The sequence below is a fragment of the Cucurbitaria berberidis genome, assembly GCF_010015615.1.
Source record: "Cucurbitaria berberidis CBS 394.84 unplaced genomic scaffold K460scaffold_1, whole genome shotgun sequence".
Lineage (NCBI taxonomy): Eukaryota > Fungi > Ascomycota > Dothideomycetes > Pleosporales > Cucurbitariaceae > Cucurbitaria > Cucurbitaria berberidis.
The window spans coordinates 6250425-6268581 of NW_024468935.1; the positions used below are offsets into that span (position 1 = coordinate 6250425).

The 18157-nt window shown below is 51.8% G+C and overlaps 7 protein-coding genes across 7 annotated transcripts; 3 read left to right on the forward strand and 4 right to left on the reverse strand.

Moving 5' to 3' along the window:
• Window positions 1-515: 515 nt before the first annotated feature.
• On the reverse strand, window positions 516-6598 carry K460DRAFT_373761 (tRNA-splicing endonuclease-like protein; the record flags this gene model as incomplete). Its single annotated transcript, XM_040934609.1, has 3 exons — window positions 516-2529; window positions 2581-6444; window positions 6573-6598. 3 exons carry the CDS (start codon window positions 6596-6598, stop codon window positions 516-518), a joined length of 5904 nt encoding a protein of 1967 aa, XP_040794414.1.
• A 793-nt stretch (window positions 6599-7391) lies between these two features.
• Window positions 7392-7892, reverse strand: K460DRAFT_270263 (uncharacterized protein; the record flags this gene model as incomplete). The annotated part of the gene is made up of 1 exon (XM_040927634.1): window positions 7392-7892. One exon carries the CDS (start codon window positions 7890-7892, stop codon window positions 7392-7394), a length of 501 nt encoding a protein of 166 aa, XP_040794415.1.
• A 189-nt stretch (window positions 7893-8081) lies between these two features.
• Window positions 8082-9212, reverse strand: K460DRAFT_275059 (kinase-like protein; the record flags this gene model as incomplete). Its single annotated transcript, XM_040928005.1, has 1 exon — window positions 8082-9212. The coding sequence occupies one exon, from the start codon at window positions 9210-9212 to the stop codon at window positions 8082-8084; it is 1131 nt and encodes a 376-aa protein (XP_040794416.1).
• Window positions 9213-10688: 1476 nt separating this feature from the next.
• K460DRAFT_362608 (MFS sugar transporter-like protein) lies at window positions 10689-13172 on the forward strand. Its single transcript, XM_040932674.1, has 3 exons — window positions 10689-11356; window positions 11409-11703; window positions 11758-13172. The coding sequence occupies exons 1-3, from the start codon at window positions 10948-10950 to the stop codon at window positions 12773-12775; spliced, it is 1722 nt and encodes a 573-aa protein (XP_040794417.1). The 5' UTR covers window positions 10689-10947; the 3' UTR covers window positions 12776-13172.
• A 571-nt stretch (window positions 13173-13743) lies between these two features.
• K460DRAFT_362612 (uncharacterized protein) lies at window positions 13744-14176 on the forward strand. Its single transcript, XM_040932675.1, has one exon. It carries the CDS (start codon window positions 13781-13783, stop codon window positions 13994-13996), a length of 216 nt encoding a protein of 71 aa, XP_040794418.1. The 5' UTR covers window positions 13744-13780; the 3' UTR covers window positions 13997-14176.
• A 1405-nt stretch (window positions 14177-15581) lies between these two features.
• Window positions 15582-15916, reverse strand: K460DRAFT_270993 (uncharacterized protein; the record flags this gene model as incomplete). Its single annotated transcript, XM_040927695.1, has 2 exons — window positions 15582-15740; window positions 15803-15916. 2 exons carry the CDS (start codon window positions 15914-15916, stop codon window positions 15582-15584), a joined length of 273 nt encoding a protein of 90 aa, XP_040794419.1.
• A 269-nt stretch (window positions 15917-16185) lies between these two features.
• K460DRAFT_262860 (uncharacterized protein) lies at window positions 16186-16544 on the forward strand (the record flags this gene model as incomplete). The annotated part of the gene is made up of 2 exons (XM_040927478.1): window positions 16186-16379; window positions 16472-16544. Coding segments are annotated over 2 exons (267 nt in total), but the record flags the coding sequence as incomplete, so codon positions are not given.
• Between the last annotated feature and the right edge of the window lie 1613 nt (window positions 16545-18157).

The window sequence follows — 18157 nt, forward strand, 5'->3', positions numbered from 1 at the left end:
CTACTCCCTACTCCCTACTCCCTCCCGACGGCCACGCACCATAACGCAGACTGCGCCAAAAAGGTTACTATCGCTGTGAAAAGAACAGCTAGAGGCGAACAACCACAGTTCGACGAGATGCAGGACGGAAATGTCGCGAGCCATCGCCAACATCAATCACAGTTTGAGCGTAGCAGACGTGCGTTGGCGGCCGATCACTGCCCGTCACATCCGGCCTTGAGCGCCACTTCAGCTCAATGGCCGATCTCTTCTCAGCTCCAAGGCTTTTAGGGTTCGGCGGCCAAGAGCCTCAATAAAGCAAATCACTAGCTAGCTAGAACATAATAATAATGCAAATGCAAAAGGTGTCGACTAATGGCCGTTGCGGGTAGGACACGAACGCCAGGCAAATGCTGAGTATACTATCCTTGGTCTAAAAACGCCCTCGCTGGTAGTCCAGCCATGTTACTGGCTTCCAGCATGCAAAGCAAAAATCGCTACACGGTCCAAACCTCCCTGCCTCTCGGCTCATGCGTTCAGCCCGTCTTCGGCTTCTTCTGTTTGATAAATGGATTGGGCGGTTCGCGCGGTCGCCTTCGAATCTTCGGCTTCGTCATGCCCCCCATTGCATTGCCCGGAGCAGCAGAAGATTCAGTACTATCCGTCCCGTTGTTCGCTTCAATACTAGGCGTAGCGCTCTTGCGCGGTCCATCCCTGAACGCTGCTGGTGTTGAGCGGTCACTGCCTCCATTGAGCGTATTCGACGCCGAATCAGAGGGCGCTTCTTCCATCTCAACGTCGCCACGCTCAACCTTGACCTTGACATCCTCGATGCCATTGCTGTCGTGCTCGAATTTGCGCTTACCGTGGTGGACAAGTGTTTGTTCGATCTTGATCTCCTGCTTGACTTCTTGCTTGCTGGGCTTTTGATCCACGCCGGACGATCCATTCGACTGAATACTTCCTGACCAATTCATTGGCTCTGACTTGACTTCCGGCATCGGGCGAGGTGGTTGTACGTAGGCCTCCTTCAGTGCCGGGAACTTTCTAGAGTGCTGGCTTAACATCTTGTGCACGTCACCTTCAGTGTACCGCTTTCTGTCCTTTGCATCGACAATGAGTTTCTTCCAGAACTCTCCTCGGACAAGTGATCGTGAGTTACCCAGCACCCACAGCGATGACTTGGCACGTGTGAGACCCACATTCATACGGCGAATGTCTTGCAAGAAACCGACACCGCCCGAGGGAGAAGCTCGCACACAGGAGAAGATGATGACCTCGCTTTCTCGGCCTTGGAAAGCATCTGTCGTGTTGAAGTCGATGTTTTCGATAATTGAAGCACCGTAGGCATTCGTAAAGCGTGACTTGAGCTCGCGCAGTTGACTCTTGTACGGTGTAATGATGCCGACTTTGCCCTTGAAGTCATAGTCAGGGTAGTCGGAGGTAAGGCGCTTGTACAGCTGCATCGCGATTTTAATCTCCGCAATATTGATGAGCGAGTGCCCCTTCGGCTCAGCTTGATGCTGGCCCTGCACGTCGAAGAAGCGATACGGTCCAAGTAGGCTACTCTGATGCCATGGCCGCTTACGCAGGCCGGCCATATCGCCACCATCCAGAAGTCTACCGTCGTAGAACGTCTGACTGGGGAATAGGCTGATCTCAGGATGCATACGGTATTGCGTGTCCAGAAGATGCACGTCGTCAGGGTGGTTCTTCTGCATCCGAACGAACAAACTCTGCTCGTACTGGAAGCGTGCAGCTTCCTTTGAGAACACAGTCGGGGGCAGTTGCTTAGGGTCACCGACTAGGATACACTTCGCACAACCGTACTTGAGAGGAATAAGGGCGCTCATCTCAACACACTGCGCGGCCTCATCCACGATGACCGTTTCGAATTCGATGCTTAGGCCCTGAAACATCTCATGCCCAGATCCGCTCAAGGTGGCACAAATAATATGAGCATCGTTCAAGACTGCTTCCTGGGCTCGTCGTCGGTTTAGATCCGCATTTCGACTTGCGAGTTTCTCGTCGTCTTTAGCATTGTCGATCTGTGTTCCAAGTGCGGTCTTTTGTCGTCGCAAAGCATTGATGTCATCTGCGAGCTTTGACGCTGCCTCTCCCTTCAATTCCGCACTGTCCCTTTGCTCATAGGCCTGTCTGAGCTGGTCAGAGATCTGCTTGTGATCTTGGAAAAGTTTGCGCGTCGCCTCTGCATCTCTGCCGCTTTCCGGGTTTACGCCCAGTCTTTTGTTAACCAGCTCTCCCAGGGTTACATCCTGAATGTTGGCCTTCATAGCATCACTGCGACCTAAACGCACAATGTTGACTTTGCGCTCTTCGCCATTCATTGTCTTGATGCCATCTTTGAAACGCATGACTAACTCGTCGACAGCAGCGTTACTGGGTGCACAAACCAGCAGCTTTTTAGAGACTGCATTGGAACGTTGCTGCCCAGGAACGACTATAGTCGTACCGCGATCGCGAAAGCTGTCTGTGAGAATCGCTCCAACAATTGCAGTAATTGTCTTGGTCTTTCCCGAACCAGGCGGTCTGTGGCACCGTTAGCATTCTCTTCGATAAGACACGCACGTAGCTACATACCCTTGGATGAGAGTGAAGGCATCATTGTCAATAGCTGACTTGATAGCTTTCGCCTGCGCCTTGTTCACGTTGTAGGTGGAGATCAGTGGTTGGATCTGAGTGTCTTTGTAGGTTAGTAGTGGGGAAGGTTTTGCCCGTATAATCTCGTCACACAGATCGTAGTACTGTAGACCCTTCAGTGCACCATACTCGCGCTCCAGAGGGGTGATGGATTGGAGCTTGGTGCCGAGGAGTGTGTTGTTTGGTTGCAATGCGGATGACAAGGGATTGCCCGGTACGACACGGTACGACACCTCAATATGTTGCTGCTTTCTCTTCACGCGGAAAACCCTGGCTAGACATGTCGGCTCATTAGCAGAGGGAGACTTGGACTGCGACAGAAGTATGATATCTCCCTCCGAGATGGTGACTTCCTTGTTCTCGACATGTGTCATCGTGCTGCCCACTTCCTGGAACGCGTCTACACTGGCCCGCGACGTAATACGGACCTCGTACGGTTTAGCTTGGTTATCTTCGCGGGCTTTGACAAACCCTTGCCATGCTTCAAGGGTCAACAGGGGCTCGAAAGTTGACTGATAATCGTTGGGCGTGCGGAAGGTGCTAGGCACTTTGGAGTAGATATCTGGCCTTGACTTTGGTGGAAAGTCACCTTCATGGAAGTAGTCCCAGCCGAGTATGGTACGGTGCAGCGACGACAAATCAGGGGCCAGGCGAGCGCGCATGTCTTTGACAGATCGCTGAACCCTCTTCTTCTTAATTGGCATCTGGACCTTGATCTCATTGACGATATTGGTCTTCGACCCGACCTTCACTTTAGCCTTCTTAATGCCAAAGAGGTCCTCATCGATGTCGCCGTCGTCGTCGTCAGACTCATCAGAGGAATGCATCAATCCCTCACCCTTTGCAGCTTGATCTTTGCCTAAGACACCCAGCCCTTCCAAACCAGAGCCAGCTTCAGCAATCTGCATAGACACACCTCTAGCTGCTTTCGCTTTGGCAATCGCTGCGGCCTTCTCCTTCTCTCGTTTCTGCAGTTCAAGTTGGCGTTTTCTCCTAAACTCCGCTTGCTGGGCGTTCTTCTGGTCATCAATAGCCTTCTGCTTCGTAGCTTTGGATTCCGAAGCCCTCATCTGGTCCCGTCGCTCCTGGAAAGCAGCAGATCCCGAGGTTAAACTAGCCAGCAGTTTCGACTTCGCGTCTGCAGGTGAAGATGTTGCACCAGTGGACATCCATTTCTCAATCGAGGCTTGCTTTGGCTTGACCGGTTCTTCTTCCTTGACAAGAGAACGGCCTAGATGGGTTTCGAGAGCTTGTTGCAGCTCAGCTTGTTGCGTCGTGCTGAGTTTGGCACGAACATCGCCAGAGAGTACCCTCTCCATATAGGAGAGTGTATCTGGATCAATTTCAATGGACACCCGGTGAAGTCGAACAAGTAGCTTGCTGATCAAAGTAACAGACTTGCTAGACAAGAACTCATCGCGAAGACGCAGCCACTTGGCTAAGCCTTCCATCGCATTCGCAGGCAGTGCGAGAAGCTCTTGAAGCAGCTCCGTCTTTGACGTGCCTTCCTCCTCATCAGTCGAAGATCCTTTCAAAGCAGTAGCAAAAATACTGCATTGATCAAACAGCATATCTGCGAACTGCATAGTGTCTCGGCAGAAATCCATCATCATGTGTTTATTGTAGAACCCTAGGTTGCTCCAGGCCTCAGTGGTGGCGAATATCATCGTGAGCGAGTCCCACAGATTCTTCCAGAGATTCATCGTCGCCCCAGCATCTCCAGAGTCGAAATTCCGCGCTCTTAATATACCGTCTTGCGAATTGCACATGACATCGATAATATCCGAGCAGGTTCTGATCATGCTCGGAGCTGGAGCGAAAGCCTTCTTATGTCGGACCTGCCGAACCGAATCTGAGATACCTAGGATTACGTTCTTGTAGTGAACTCTCAGAATATGCTGTAGTGCGTTTCGTCGTTCATCTTCTAAGCTGATGACCTTCAAAAGCTCAATGGCAGAGTTTCTGGTGTCTTCAGTCGACGAGAAGAGCAGCGAAACAATGGCAGAAGCTGCAGCTGGCTTACCGAAGAGTGCCTGGAGCTGCGAAGGATCAAACTCGGACAAGCGGTCGACCACATCGGTGATGGACTGAGACAGCAGCTTGAAGCGATCGTTGAAGTGCCGCACGGTGGCGGGTACCTTGTCGACCCCAGACTTCATTTGTAGCAGTTCAAGCCCAATGAGCCCTCGGCCAGCAATGAGGAGATGTGTAGCTAGCTCCAAACTATCCGAGTCTATCGCCCTCAGGACGGTCTTCCATATCGGACTAGACGGCGGTGTCTCGGTAGGCGACGGCTGCTTAGCAGAGATCAGCTGCCTCTCAATGATCAACGATTGCGCTTCTAGCTGGAAAGCATGTTGTATCACTGAAAGAGCCAGCTGCAGATCTACCTGGTGGTCTTTGCTACTCTTGAATCGCTTCAAGCTCGTGACCAGCAGCTGTATGTGAGTTGAAAGCATATCCAACATGCCATTCACTGTCGGCTGTCCCACAAATTTATCTATGGTCTTACCTTCTCCCATTTTGCGAAACGCGTAATCCAATACTTTCAATCCCTCCTTGAAGCAATGTGTCCGGGCCGTCCGCGAATACTGGTCAGACTGAAAGCGACCGAAGAGCGCATGGGCAAAGGGTCTCACAGCTGGGCCAAGATTCGCCTCTTTGATGGATGTAAGAAAAGGCGGAATCCAGCTGAACGCTGCATTGAGGTTGTTCATACTTTGCTCATCTTCTTCTGTTGCCGCAAGCAGGATTTGGTTTAGGATAGGGCTGTTGAGAATCTGCTCCACAACGGTGGCAATTGATGGGGTGACAGCATTCATGCCATCCCAGAAATCGACCGGAGACTTCTCCAGCAACTGCTTCATGGAGGCGATCAGATCAAGAAAGCCTTCTGACCTCAGAGAAAGGTGGTCTAGCATCAACCGGTAGAACTCTCCATCGAGGCCCCGAATGGAATCCGTAATCAATTCCCTATCCATTCTCCCGATGATCAGACGAGCCCCATTCCAGAACAGAGGGACAAGAGATAAATCCAGATTGCTCATCTGGACTTTCAGCATAACGTTCACGAAGTGATCCCGCACAGCCCACTCGAATTCTGACTTCAGTAGATTGCGCTTGAAGGTGGACCAGGACTCCGTTGCCCATTTCTGGCGTCTCTCGTTTTTGCTGAACAAGAAGCGGGTCATGGCTGGAAGGTATGTCTGGACTTTTAAACGCTTCTTTGTCTGGACCATCTCGAATGGCGCATCGAAGTGTCGCTGGAGGAGCTCTTCGTTTCGTATCAGGGCGTCGCAGCTCAGGGCTTCGAAGAAACCGTAGGTACATTCGCTGGGCAGCAGTCGGACTGAGCGAGCTCTTGGTTCGGCGTTGCTCAGGATGACGTTCGCCTCGTCCAACCCCTTATGTATGCGGCCCAGACATTGCTCGTCCACTACCTGCAAGAAGTCGCCGATGTTCTCCTCGTCATAGGAATCGATCAATCGTGTTCTCCATTCCGCCCTGGACTGATGGAAAACCCTCACGCAGACATCGCAGCTCTGCATAAGGTGATTGAGCCGCTTTATCAGCCATTCTTTGTGTGGTGCTGCCTCCTCGCCATCGAATGCCAATATCTCCGTGGCTTTCAGCGCTGTCCATTTTCGATCCTCGGCTTCTCGGAGCTTCAGCTTGCGGGTATTGAGCTCGACCGGATCGGTTTCGGGAGGGTAGGCTGCAATGTCTTCGTCGTAGTATACGGATCCATCGTCGCCAACTCGGGGGCAAAAGAGATGCTGTTCTTCGGGTAGCACTCGGAGCTCGCTATAGTAGAGAAGGTGGTTAGACATTGTTTGGGCAAAAGTCAAAGGGAGAAAGAGCATCAGCGAGATAGGACATGTGTGTCTGAAGGTAAAGGTAATGATGGGGGTACGATGTTAGCAGGAACTTACTTTATCCTCTCAAGTATTTTTGCCATGCTCTATTACCACAGTTATCGTGCGGATCGATGGCAACTAAGCTCCCTCTCAGAACTTTAACCGACAGCAGTCTGGCATGACCCGCCCTCAATATCTCCGCGAGTATAACCCGTTTCTCCCTCTGCCTATTTAGCGAAGCACACTATCTACAATACCCACGACTTGCTCGGCCTTCTCGTATCTAGCGCCAGTGCTGGTAAAGGAGAGATAGAGTGTGAGCGAGCGATGGGCGTTTCAAACAGGCGACAGGAGAGCATCAACGAAGGAGCGGACCGAAGTTGAGGGAGCGTGGAGGTAGACGGTGGTTTTGGGATCGGGAGTCAGGTACGGTAAAGGACGTCAGTGCATCAAAGAATCACCAAACGCGACGCGATTCGCTAGCGCCCCCACTTGCGCGTTCCCCGTGCCAAGCGCCATTACCTTTCCATTTCCATCGCCTAGACAACTTCAGACTCTCTCACCTTCTCACAGTATTCCAACCTAGCCGAATACATAGTGACTCCGACGATGGCCGGTGAGTCATTTCGCATAGACTTGGACGGGGGATATTATCAACATCGAGCGAGCTGTAATAAATGTCATTGAATATCGACTATCTTATGTGGTCTAGATAAGCGGAAGGCTGTGCTGAGGAGGGAACGAGCGATCAGGTACAAATTGAACGTCTCTGAATTCAAAACACAAGGGAAGCCATTGAAATATGTGGCGGAAAGTTTCCAAATGGAGCCTTGCCAGGCAGTAATTACTCAATGGTACCCAAAGTGAGACCCCGCTCGTACCTATCCTCTCGGCTCATTCAGCTTGCCCAAGCTTCGTCGTCAGCCTTGCCCTCACTTTCTCTTTCAACTCGTCCAGCGTCCCGAGCAAGTCGATGCCATACCTCGAACAGACTATTTGAACATTTCCTCTCTTGTAGAATCCTTCAGGGCAGCAAACAATAGCCTTCCCCGTCCCTGCATACATACCCAACTCCAAGAGCGTGATTGGCGTCAACGTGCCTGGCGCAAAGTAAAAGACAATGACATCAGCTACCTGCGCATAGTCCATTTCCCACTCTACCTGCTCTTTGAACTTGGGAAATGCAATATCCTCGACCCAACTGCTGTCCCAGTCATCGCGGCGAGGATTCAGAATGGCGATGGGAAGGTCGGAGAGCGAGGCTGCAAGGCTGGTCTGCCAGTCTTGGGTAGGGTTGGACTGAATCGCCCCGTATAGAATGACGGATGGTCTGTCGACTTCCGGTCTGACAGGAGGCTTGTAAACGATGGCTTTGGTTGGCTCTGACAGAGACATGTTTTGTGGTGATGGATGTTCACTCCATGGTGTACAGCAACTACCTACCTAAGTGCCCCACCTGCACCTTGACACCCCACTAGCGCAAATGTAGATCACGCGATCAAGTCTCCTGCGAGTACGCAAGAATGGAAGATAAATCATATAATAGAAGACGCCAGAATTATTCAAGAGTACACACGAAAATAACTACGAAGACGGCTTACTCGAATCCTCCACTCTGCTCTTCGCAGTCGCAATAATCCCATCAATCATCGGAACGACTTGCTTCACCAATTCCTCCGACGTAATGCGTGCGTGCTCATCCTTGCGCCACAATGCCGAGTACTGGGCATTTAACTGGCTGCTGTATGGCTCGTACTCGCGCGGGACTTTTGGGAGATCGTATTGCGTTTTCAACTCCTCTTCAGAAGCGTCGAGCGGACGGTACACAGTCGGTCGCCGCCTTCGCCAGTGCGGTAGCTTCCAAGGGTCACCTAGGAGGTCTGGGATGTTCTTACCTTTGGCTTTCCTACTTACCAAGAAAGCTTGTTTTGATTGGATGGGCAAAATGTGCAGCGCGAATCCCTGAATCGTTGCACCAAGGCTCCAGATATCTGCAGAAGGTCGCATAGAAGCAGCCTGTTCGCGAAGCGGTGGGGCGAACTCGGGTGTGCCCATCCAGCCAGAAGTATCGCCTTGTGGTGGTGTAGGGAATGGGGTCAGGCGAGCGAAGTCGGTGATCTTGAAGATCGGCTCGGGTGGTATCCCATCCGCTTCGTTCCAGTTTTGAGGGCGGCTAACGAGAATGTTCCCCGGTTTCACGTCATTGTGGACGTAGCGAGTCTCGTGTCCATTATGGATGAAATTGAGGCCGAGGCTCATATCCTTCAGTAGCTTCCAAACAGTAATCTCCGAGGGATGTTCCGGTCGTCCATTCGCGCGCTCTTGACTGTACCACTGTTTGTGGTAAGATGCCAGATCGCCGAGATCGCAAACATCGAGGAAGATGGCTGGTCCAATTGGCCTATGATTCTCACTGTATGTCAGCATGGTGACGATATGGTCGTGTCTGCCTATATTCCTGAAGCTTTCAATCTCGGAGATAAGTCTCTTACGATACTTTTGGGACCCGTCGTTTGGCACTTTGACTGCGATTAAGACTTTTGACGGCGAGTGTTCATACGAATAAACTACGCCATCTCCACCAACCCCGAGCGTGGATTTCCGGACGAAGAGTTGATGAAAATGTTCGTAATTCTCGAGATCTTCGATGATAAGGTCAGCATTCGGTTTGTTCGTGTTAACGATAGTCTGCTCGTCTTTCGATTGATTCGACATTTTGTCAAAGTTATATCGGTTGTGCCTTCGACGAGTTGAGGCGCGGTGAGATGTGAGAGTGGGGAGTGGAGAGAAACAGGGTTTGTTACGTTAAGAGAGATATATATCGAAAGGGGTGTAGAAAAAGATTGACATTGTGTGAAAACACTGTGCTATTTGAATGTACTGCGTGGTGAATTGGCGTTGTCAGGTGGAACATGCGGGAAAGGTCTGAGACATGCGCTTATATGGTGGCAGCTATTGACAGTGAAATGCGGCGGAAACAATAGGGTTAAAACATTGTCTAAGAAACTCGAAGTGCGAAGGAAATGGCTTAACAATGGTGCAAATTGGTTGCCTGAGTGAAAGCAAATGGATCAGGAAAGAGTGAAAAGAACTGTCCCAACAAGGCCAGCGATTCGAGATAGCCAGATTACCGCAAGGTACTGGTGCCCCTGGACCATCGTGCTACGTTGGGATAAACATTTTGAAGTGTCAACGGTGGTAGAAACATAGGAACAGAGGCGGAGTTGATGCGAGTGCCTAATGTCTGTGCGCATACCTCGGCAACACAACTCTGATGTAGGACCAACGTAGATCTGACTTCCAACCTCCTACCACCGCACTCGATCACTCACCAAGATAGACTTACGGATATTGGAAACGCCATGCATTGCCGAAGTGTTGTAAACACTAGTACTTTCCTACGGTGCGTGCTAGCCTATGAGAGCCGTCCTGGAGCACCTTTTACGGGTATAGCGAAATAGCAGAGCATCGAGCCGAACTACCCTTGGCGGCATGGTGCCGGGCCAAGAGGTCGACGCTGCGCTAAGGACGATAATATGAGGTAAATCGCCATTAAACCCTGTCAAAATGTCCATGGAGCTGAAGACCACGCAATCGGATCTGCTCAAGTCGAGTTTCATATCTACGGCGTACCGGTTAATTCCGACATGGCACAGTGACATCAGGTCTATCTTACCAGTTTGATAATAGTTCGTGAGAAAGGGCCGAGTTTTACGATCTCACCCCACCGAACAGGCACCGATGTTGCATGGATTCACTATGAAAACCACCTACTCTGCACCGGCTTTTGATTTAGTCACCGCATCGGCGTGTGCTAGGCATACAGTCCGGCAATTGCCAATTTTAAAAAGCTTCCGCCCAGGGTCTCGGCCACGAACGTTGCGCTGCACGCCACTCCCGCTTGCTACAGGAAGCTTGTTATGACCTCGAATTTCGCAATGTCTATATCAACAGCAGCGCCGTGGAATTGGCCAACTTCAAGATGCTCGCAATGACAGGAACTCGTACATGTCTGTACCTCAATCGGCCAGAATATCGGAAGAAAATTCAAATCGTCGCAGAGCCGCATGTGGGCCGCTAGAGGCTTTGTTGGCAGTCAAGCTCCACCAAGCCGTCGGCCCGATGCTTATGATCTCCACCCTTCTTCGCTACGATCGTCCAATTCGTGATAATCTGCGACGACCGGCTACGCACTTGCAAGCATCGGCAACGCAAGGACCAAGATCCCATGCTCAGGAAGACAAAATTTGCAGAAGGTGTGCCATGGAGACTCCACGCCTACGTCACACCAGTATGGTCTGAGGAGCGCCATGGGGAAATCTCCATGATGTGGGTGTCTCCACTGGGGATTTAAAAGGGCGGAGATGCATCCGATCGGAGGGCATAGATACATCAGTCTTCGTCTCTTCTTTCGTTGACTATCTCGATTCTTCCTTCATCGCTGCCCGCCATGGACGAGAAAGATTCCACGGTAGCGCCAGAGACTGCTCAGCGCACCGAAGTCGCATCACCGCCACACCAACCGCGTGCTGAGATTCAAGCTGCCCCGCCTCCCGACTACTCCGCTCCAAAGGCGAAGACAGAACAGCTTGAAGATGCGCGAGGATGGGAGTCGGAGAATCTGATCCAGGATCTGGAGAAGGAGTTGGAGAAGGCTAATTACAAGAAGGGGTTTTTCGACCTCGAGTTCAAGAATCCCAAGCACTTCACATGGCTACTGGTTTTATTCGCGTCTATGGGGGGTCTTCTTTCGGGATTGGATCAGTCGCTCATCTCTGGCGCAAATCTGAAGCTTCCCCACGACCTTGGTCTCACAGATCGTCAGAACTCACTGGTCAATTCCGGGATGCCGCTTGGAGGTATGTCTTTGCGAATGATCAGACTGCGGCCGTCATACTGATATTGACCTAGCTATCGGTGGCGCGATCCTTATCTCGCCATGTAACGAATACTTCGGGCGTCGCTGGGCTATCCTCATCTCCTGTATTTTGTACACCATTGGTGGAGCTCTTGAAGCAGGCAGTATCAGCTTTGGAATGATGGTTGCCGCACGTGTCATCCTAGGCGCCGGTGTCGGCCTCGAAGGTGGCACTGTCCCGGTGTACGTTGCGGAGACCGTCGAGAGTAGGCTTCGGGGTAACTTGGTGTCGCTATATCAGTTCAACATCGCGCTCGGCGAAGTCCTCGGTTACGCCGTTGCTGCCATGTTAGTAACGTTCACACTACTGTGGTGTGGCACACGCTGACTTTGTACGTCTAGGTTTATCAAAGTAGACGGTAGCTGGCGTTATATTCTCGGCAGCTCGCTTCTTTTCTCCACGATAATGGGCATTGGCATGCTCTTCATGCCCGAGAGCCCACGGTACCTGATGCACAAGGGAAAGCCGCTCGAGGCATTCAAAGTCTGGCTCCGTATCCGAGGAATTGCCACCCACGAGGCGCGCGAGGAGTTCTTCGTCATGAAAGTCAGCACCGAAATGGAGGAAGCTGAGGTCGCAGCCGGACGGACCAACCGATTCCCATGGATGGACTTCTTCACTAAGCCACGTGCTCGCCGCGCCATCATCTACGCCAATATTATGATCTTCCTTGGCCAGTTCACCGGCGTCAACGCCCTCTTGTACTACATGAGCGTGCTGATGTCGCAAGTCGGCTTCAACACATACGACGCTACGTACATGTCTTTGGTCGGCGGTGGCGCGCTCATGATTGGTACGATCCCGGCTATTTTCCTTATGGAGACCTGCGGTCGACGATTCTGGGCTATTGCCATGTTGCCTGGCTTCTTCATTGGCCTTGTTCTGGTCGGCGTGAGCTACCAAATCAAGTCCTTTGAGGGAACTCTCGGTGTCTATCTCACCGGCCTCATTCTCTACGAGCTCTTCTTCGGTTCTTACGCCGCGCTTACATGGGTGATTCCGTCTGAAGTGTATCCCACGTACCTTCGCTCTTATGGAATGGGTACCTCAACCGGCTGGCTGTTCCTGTCGTCTTTCATCATCACATACAACTTCACCGGTATGCAGCAGGCGTTCACTCGAACTGGCCTGTCGCTAGGTTTCTTTGGCGGCATTGCCGTCCTCGGCTGGTTCTATCAAATCTTCTTCATGCCGGAGACGAAGGATAAGACGCTCGAGGAGATTGATCAGCTTTTCCAGATGCCCACAAGCCAGCTGGTGAAGCAGAATGCGAAGAACTCGTGGGAGGTCACAAAGGACTTGGCGCATCTCAGGTTCCGGAAGGTGTTCATTGAGAACAACCAGACGCGTTTCGAGTAAGGGTCTTTGCTCTAGTACATGAGACAACGACCGATTCTTTAATAGTACAGCGAGTAGAGGCTGCACTTCGAAGGCTAGAAGCTCCCCAAACGGGGGTGATAGATCATTGCGCTGGCATTTGGTGGGAGGGATTTATACGCCAAGCAGATCTGGTCTTCATTGGCTGTTAAACATTCTAATAGACAATCTACAAGATATTTGGTTCCTTGTATATCTATTCATTGATACGTTCCAGTCCTCGAGCCGTGCTCTTCAACGTGTTGTTCTTTAAACTTAATTTTTCAACAAGCATAGATTGTTGTATTAGCATCGTACAGAAACTACCGCAACGGTTGTGACAAGAAATCACTGGCTTTTCGACTCAATTGCAAGCATAGGCAATTATCAGACACGCTGCGTAAATCTTGCTTCTCACTAATAAAGATTTCACAGAAGCGTCGTCGTAGATTCAAACATCCTTCGAACAGATGCCTGCGCACGTCTGGTAATTGCGCCACCTCTTTCAAACTGTACCAATAGTAACGGTCGCTCTCCTTTCACTTCACCGGTAGCCTTCGCGAACCACCTACAAACGCCCACTCACCCTGCTCATTAAAAAGCCAAACTGTCCACCTCGAGCAAGCAAACCACACCTATCCTTCCACTTACGCGACTCGCAACCACAACGTTACCTTCTAGCGAAATATCGCATCATCAGTTGAATACACTCACCATGGTCAACGGAACAGCTTGGTCGAGCATGTATTTCGGAACGCCCATCGGACAGCCCGATATAATGGGCAACTTCACGACTACCATCTCGAAAATTCCCCGAGCTGCGTGGATTTTGGGTGGTACCACCGCGGCAATAGTCAGTTGGCCGTTCGCGCTTGGTGCTGCAGGTTGGACCTCTGGAGGGGTTGTTGCAGGTACGTCTCTATCACTACACCCACCCTTTCCCCAGTCAACGGTACATCGCTGACAACATGTGTGGTAGGATCTGTCGCCGCGGGTGCACAGGCCGGGATGGGGAACGTCGTAGCTGGCAGTTACTTTGCGATCGCGCAGAGTGCGGCCATGGGAGGAAGTGCTGCTTGGGTGGTGAACGGGGCTGTCGGAGCGGCTGGTAGTGTTGCTGCGGCACTCTCGTATGGGACGGAGTGTGAGGCGAACTTCGAACCGACGGAGGAGAAGGAGAAAGAGAAGGAGAAGGAGAAAGAGAAGGAGAAGGAGAAGGAGTAGGGGTAGGATCCAAGGCCGACACTAGGCTGATGAGAGAAAAGAGTTGAAGCGAGACAGTCTACTTGTCTGAGAAGATCAGTACATCTTCGTTCATACTAGGCGCCTCGCCTCGATCATCGGAAACGGTACAAGTATCGATGGCGTACTCCCAACGTAGTATAGCCAAGAATGGCAGAACATCACCCTCAAGCCTAGTTTTGTCGCACTACGTGAATTGTTATGGCCCAAGACTAAAAGTTCAACCCGGTGAGATGGCAAGTATACCGAGACGCTTCGACACAAGGCAGGTATTGCCGAAGCTTAACGCAGCCGCAACGTAGTGAAAGTTGGGACTTGACTGGACATGACGGGCAATCTACTGCACCATCCCGTAGCTAGGTATTGGTCTAGTACAACGGCGTACCATGAACGAGTGAATGCCGTGCATATCGCAAGGATAGTCTAGTGAGCCTAAGCGCTGGTAAGAACGTGCTACTTGGTGGACAGACATGTGCATGCATGGGTATCCTGAGATCGTGTTCTTGACTTGCAGTGCTCTGCGCTTTGGCTGCATGAGTCTTTGTTGTTGTGAGACTAGGATGCGATGAATTAGATGTTGACTAGCCTTCTCTCTGAGCATGTCAACCTTTTAACAACAACCTCTTGCCACAGTGCTGGGGTTCGGGACCTGTGCTTCAATGCCTTCGGCCTGCACACTTGCTGGTTGACCTGCGACTCGCGTTGCTGCATTTGGGCTATTCAGTGCCGGACACCCTCAATACGAGGTACTATCGATCCTAGTTAACCGTGTGCTTCGTGTTTGGTATCAAAGGCCGTGACCCTAGTGCCCATTCATCTCAAAGGTAGGATGTTAGTTGTTGATGCAGTGGTAGTGTTTCGGCTATATGCTTGCGAGGCGTTCGAGGGATTGGGCGCTTTGCATCGGGCTAAGGGGGGCCATGGAACAGCCGTGTCAAGCCTAGTGGGGTAAAGATTAGATAGGCCAAGATGACATGAATGGATGCTGAATTGTTTATTGGATTCTGAAGGGGTGTCTGCAAGGTGCTGCAGGCCTAACGACCATGCATCGTTCTAGTAGGGTAGGACGTGCATAGGTGCAGCCGTGGAAGCACGTTCCTGTCGTACCCGGTAATATCGCTCTTCGAATCTGCTCCATAGCGACTCCTATAAATAACAGAGTGACTCAGGCAGCGCTGAGCTAGATCAACGACCACCATGTCGCATAGCTGGCAAAATAGCTCTGGAACAGCCGTCTGTGGATAACGAAACGATGCTTAGAGGTACGTCTAATGGCGTGCCGGGTTTTTGTCGCTTTAGTCGTAGTTTTCTCGTAGGCAAGCGCGGGAGTGCGACCAGTAACTCTGGCAACAAGACTGGGAACTAACGTCGTGCTCCGCCTCCTCTTTCGTCTTTAGTATCGTTGATAGCGCCTGGTAAGGCGTGATGCCCACAGAGAACTCAAGTGATAACCGTTGGTGTCCTGGAAGTTCATATCCTCCCCTCGTTATGTATATTCCCAGGGACTGGCTCCTGCAGCTGTACATCATATACGAGCGGGCGTGATCGTGAACCGGCTCTCTGCACTTCATTTCGGTTCCGTCTGTCCCCGCTCCTCGGAACGGCGTTCCTTGAACCTCGCTATCTTCCTTTCCATCTCATTCTTCTTCAGGACCAGATCAGCACGTGCGAATTCGAGTTGGGCAATGATCTCGTCTGGCGTGGCTTCGAGCATCTTCTTCTTGGTCTGCGAGGAGATTAGTACATACATGCTGCAAATTGTATAGGGTAGAAGTGATCGCGACGTACCTGCTTAGCAGTTTGATCCCCTTTCAGTCCGGCCCCGTACATGGTACCAGTGATGGTAACAGCAGCGACACCACCCGTCATGATCCAGCGACGAACAGCTTGATGGATAGTCATGGCTTATTCGCAAGCTTGTACTTTGCGGTGAAACTGTAGACAGTCAATGTCAAGCTCCGCGGTCGATCGATGAAGGCGAGATGGAAAAAGACGAGAACTGGAGAACCCCGACCGCCAAGCTTGTTCGCCGCGGGAGTCTCTCGACGCGTCCCCGCCTTTGCTTCGACAAACAACAATCAACAAAACCAACGAACAAACACCACGAACAACGTCCCACTCTCCTTTGCAAGGTTTTCAATACCTAGGTTCTCTTCAAACACGATTCTGCAATGTCGAACCTCCCGCGCGCCCAGCCTTCGTCACGGCTCAGCACCGTCCCTTCCCAGAAACCACGTCAACTCTCACACCTCCAGGCACAGCTCGCGCAATTGACGGCGAATATGTCGGATTTAGAGAGCTTGATGCGTATGACAGCGGGCCAAGCGCAGGATATACGCGGACTAGGAGGATACTCAGGCGCAATGTAAGGGATCCATGCCTCGACGACGACTTGTCAAGTTTTGGTTGGGAGGCGATATACGATGATATGCTGGGTGGCTAATGAGTGTGCGATAGGTTCATGGCAGCTAGTAAAGTACTAGGAGAAGAGACGGTCAAAGGAGGGGGAGGTGGTGATGATAAGGCCAAGGAGGGTGCAAGGGAGGGGGAGAAGTGAGGCTGCAGCACAAGCAATGCGAGACACATGCTTCGCGATTGATAGCCAGACAAGCCCACGAACCGGGACGGCGCGATACCATATCGGTGACCGTCGACTGAGACATTGCAGCTGCAGATAAAAAGCCCTAGTACTCGGCGTTGTTCCACTGGAAGGTAGTCACGAGGCACGCAAAGAAAGGTCTGCGACGAAAGTACAAGAACGCAAAGCGTTGGGGTTATCTCAATGTCTCAGAGATGGCAATAGGTGGGCCTGATGGCTGCTATGATCCTGCGTTCTTCACGGCGGAGAGGACTATTCAGATAGCCAACAGTATCCTCTGGGTGTCGTGGTAGCTATAGGGCCGATGACTTATCTACTGCTCAGTGGGGGGCAAAGCAATGGCTACCTGGCTCGCCAACACACATCTCTCCAATTAAGCATGTCTATGTTTCTGAGGGCCGTCGGCCACTTGAGCATTGTTGCAGTTGTTTTGTTGCAAGTGTCGCACAGTCCCACAAAGCATCAGAGCATCGCATCCCCCAGCTCCCCCATCAGCGATCTACCAGCCTTGCCTTGTTCTCGATGCTTCCCCACATCCGCGCGCCTTGATAAGCTATCGAGTCATCCTGGTTTCACTGCTCCGCGATAGGAAGCTCATGCTCAGACAGCCCCAGACAAGAAGACAACGTCCTGCCATTGGTGAGTTCTGGGACGTGAGAAAAGATTGTGAAGGCTGGAAGGGGACGTGTGCTAGACGTGAGGACCACTAAGGATGTCGTTATCAATCGCGCAATGATAACCGATAATGGTCTCACCGCAGAACCGCCTGGGCGGCTGTGGTATAAGTAGATGGGCTGTTCCGCTCATGGATTGATGAAATGTTGATGGTTCCGCGCCGAGATTCTCGATTCGATCCCCGCCCATCCTCTCCACTCCGTTGTGGTTTTGCGTGGGACCTCTCCGCCATGGATGCCAAGAATGGACCTGGATGATCACGACTCACCTCCTTTGGACGTTTGAACGGGGGCAGGATGGTACGAACTTGTGGGAGCTGCTCATGAGTTGATATTGCATTGCACTCCTGTTGTCACCCTGTTGCAACTACGGATGGCGTATTGAACTCGCAGCGCGGTCTGGTCTGGTCAACGCACGCAACCCTCCGCTGCCCCTGCAGATACGATACGATGCTCCAACACGTAGAGGACGGTTCGGCAATACCTTGGCATCGCACCGGCGAGGGCAGCAGTCACCAGGAAAGACTGGAGTGACATGGTCGCTGACCAAGGATGACGGATGTCCTGCGAACCGATGTGGAATCAAAGCACACGAGCCTCCGCATGAGTGCGACTCAACGAAGCACACGAGCAGACCCGCTCTCCTCTCGCCCACGCCCGGCCCGTCGACGGCCAATCCACCTCGACCCGTTGATCGGTGAAGGAGGTGGTGTCGAGGGCCCAAGGGGCTCCGATACGACGCCTAAATGAATCACGTACTTTGACCCCACGGCATCCCGCGCCTGTATCAAGGATCGGATGTCCAAACGTTCCCCACAGCTACCTCGACCTGCTAAAAGGAGACGTGCACCCGTGTGCTACTGGGGTTGT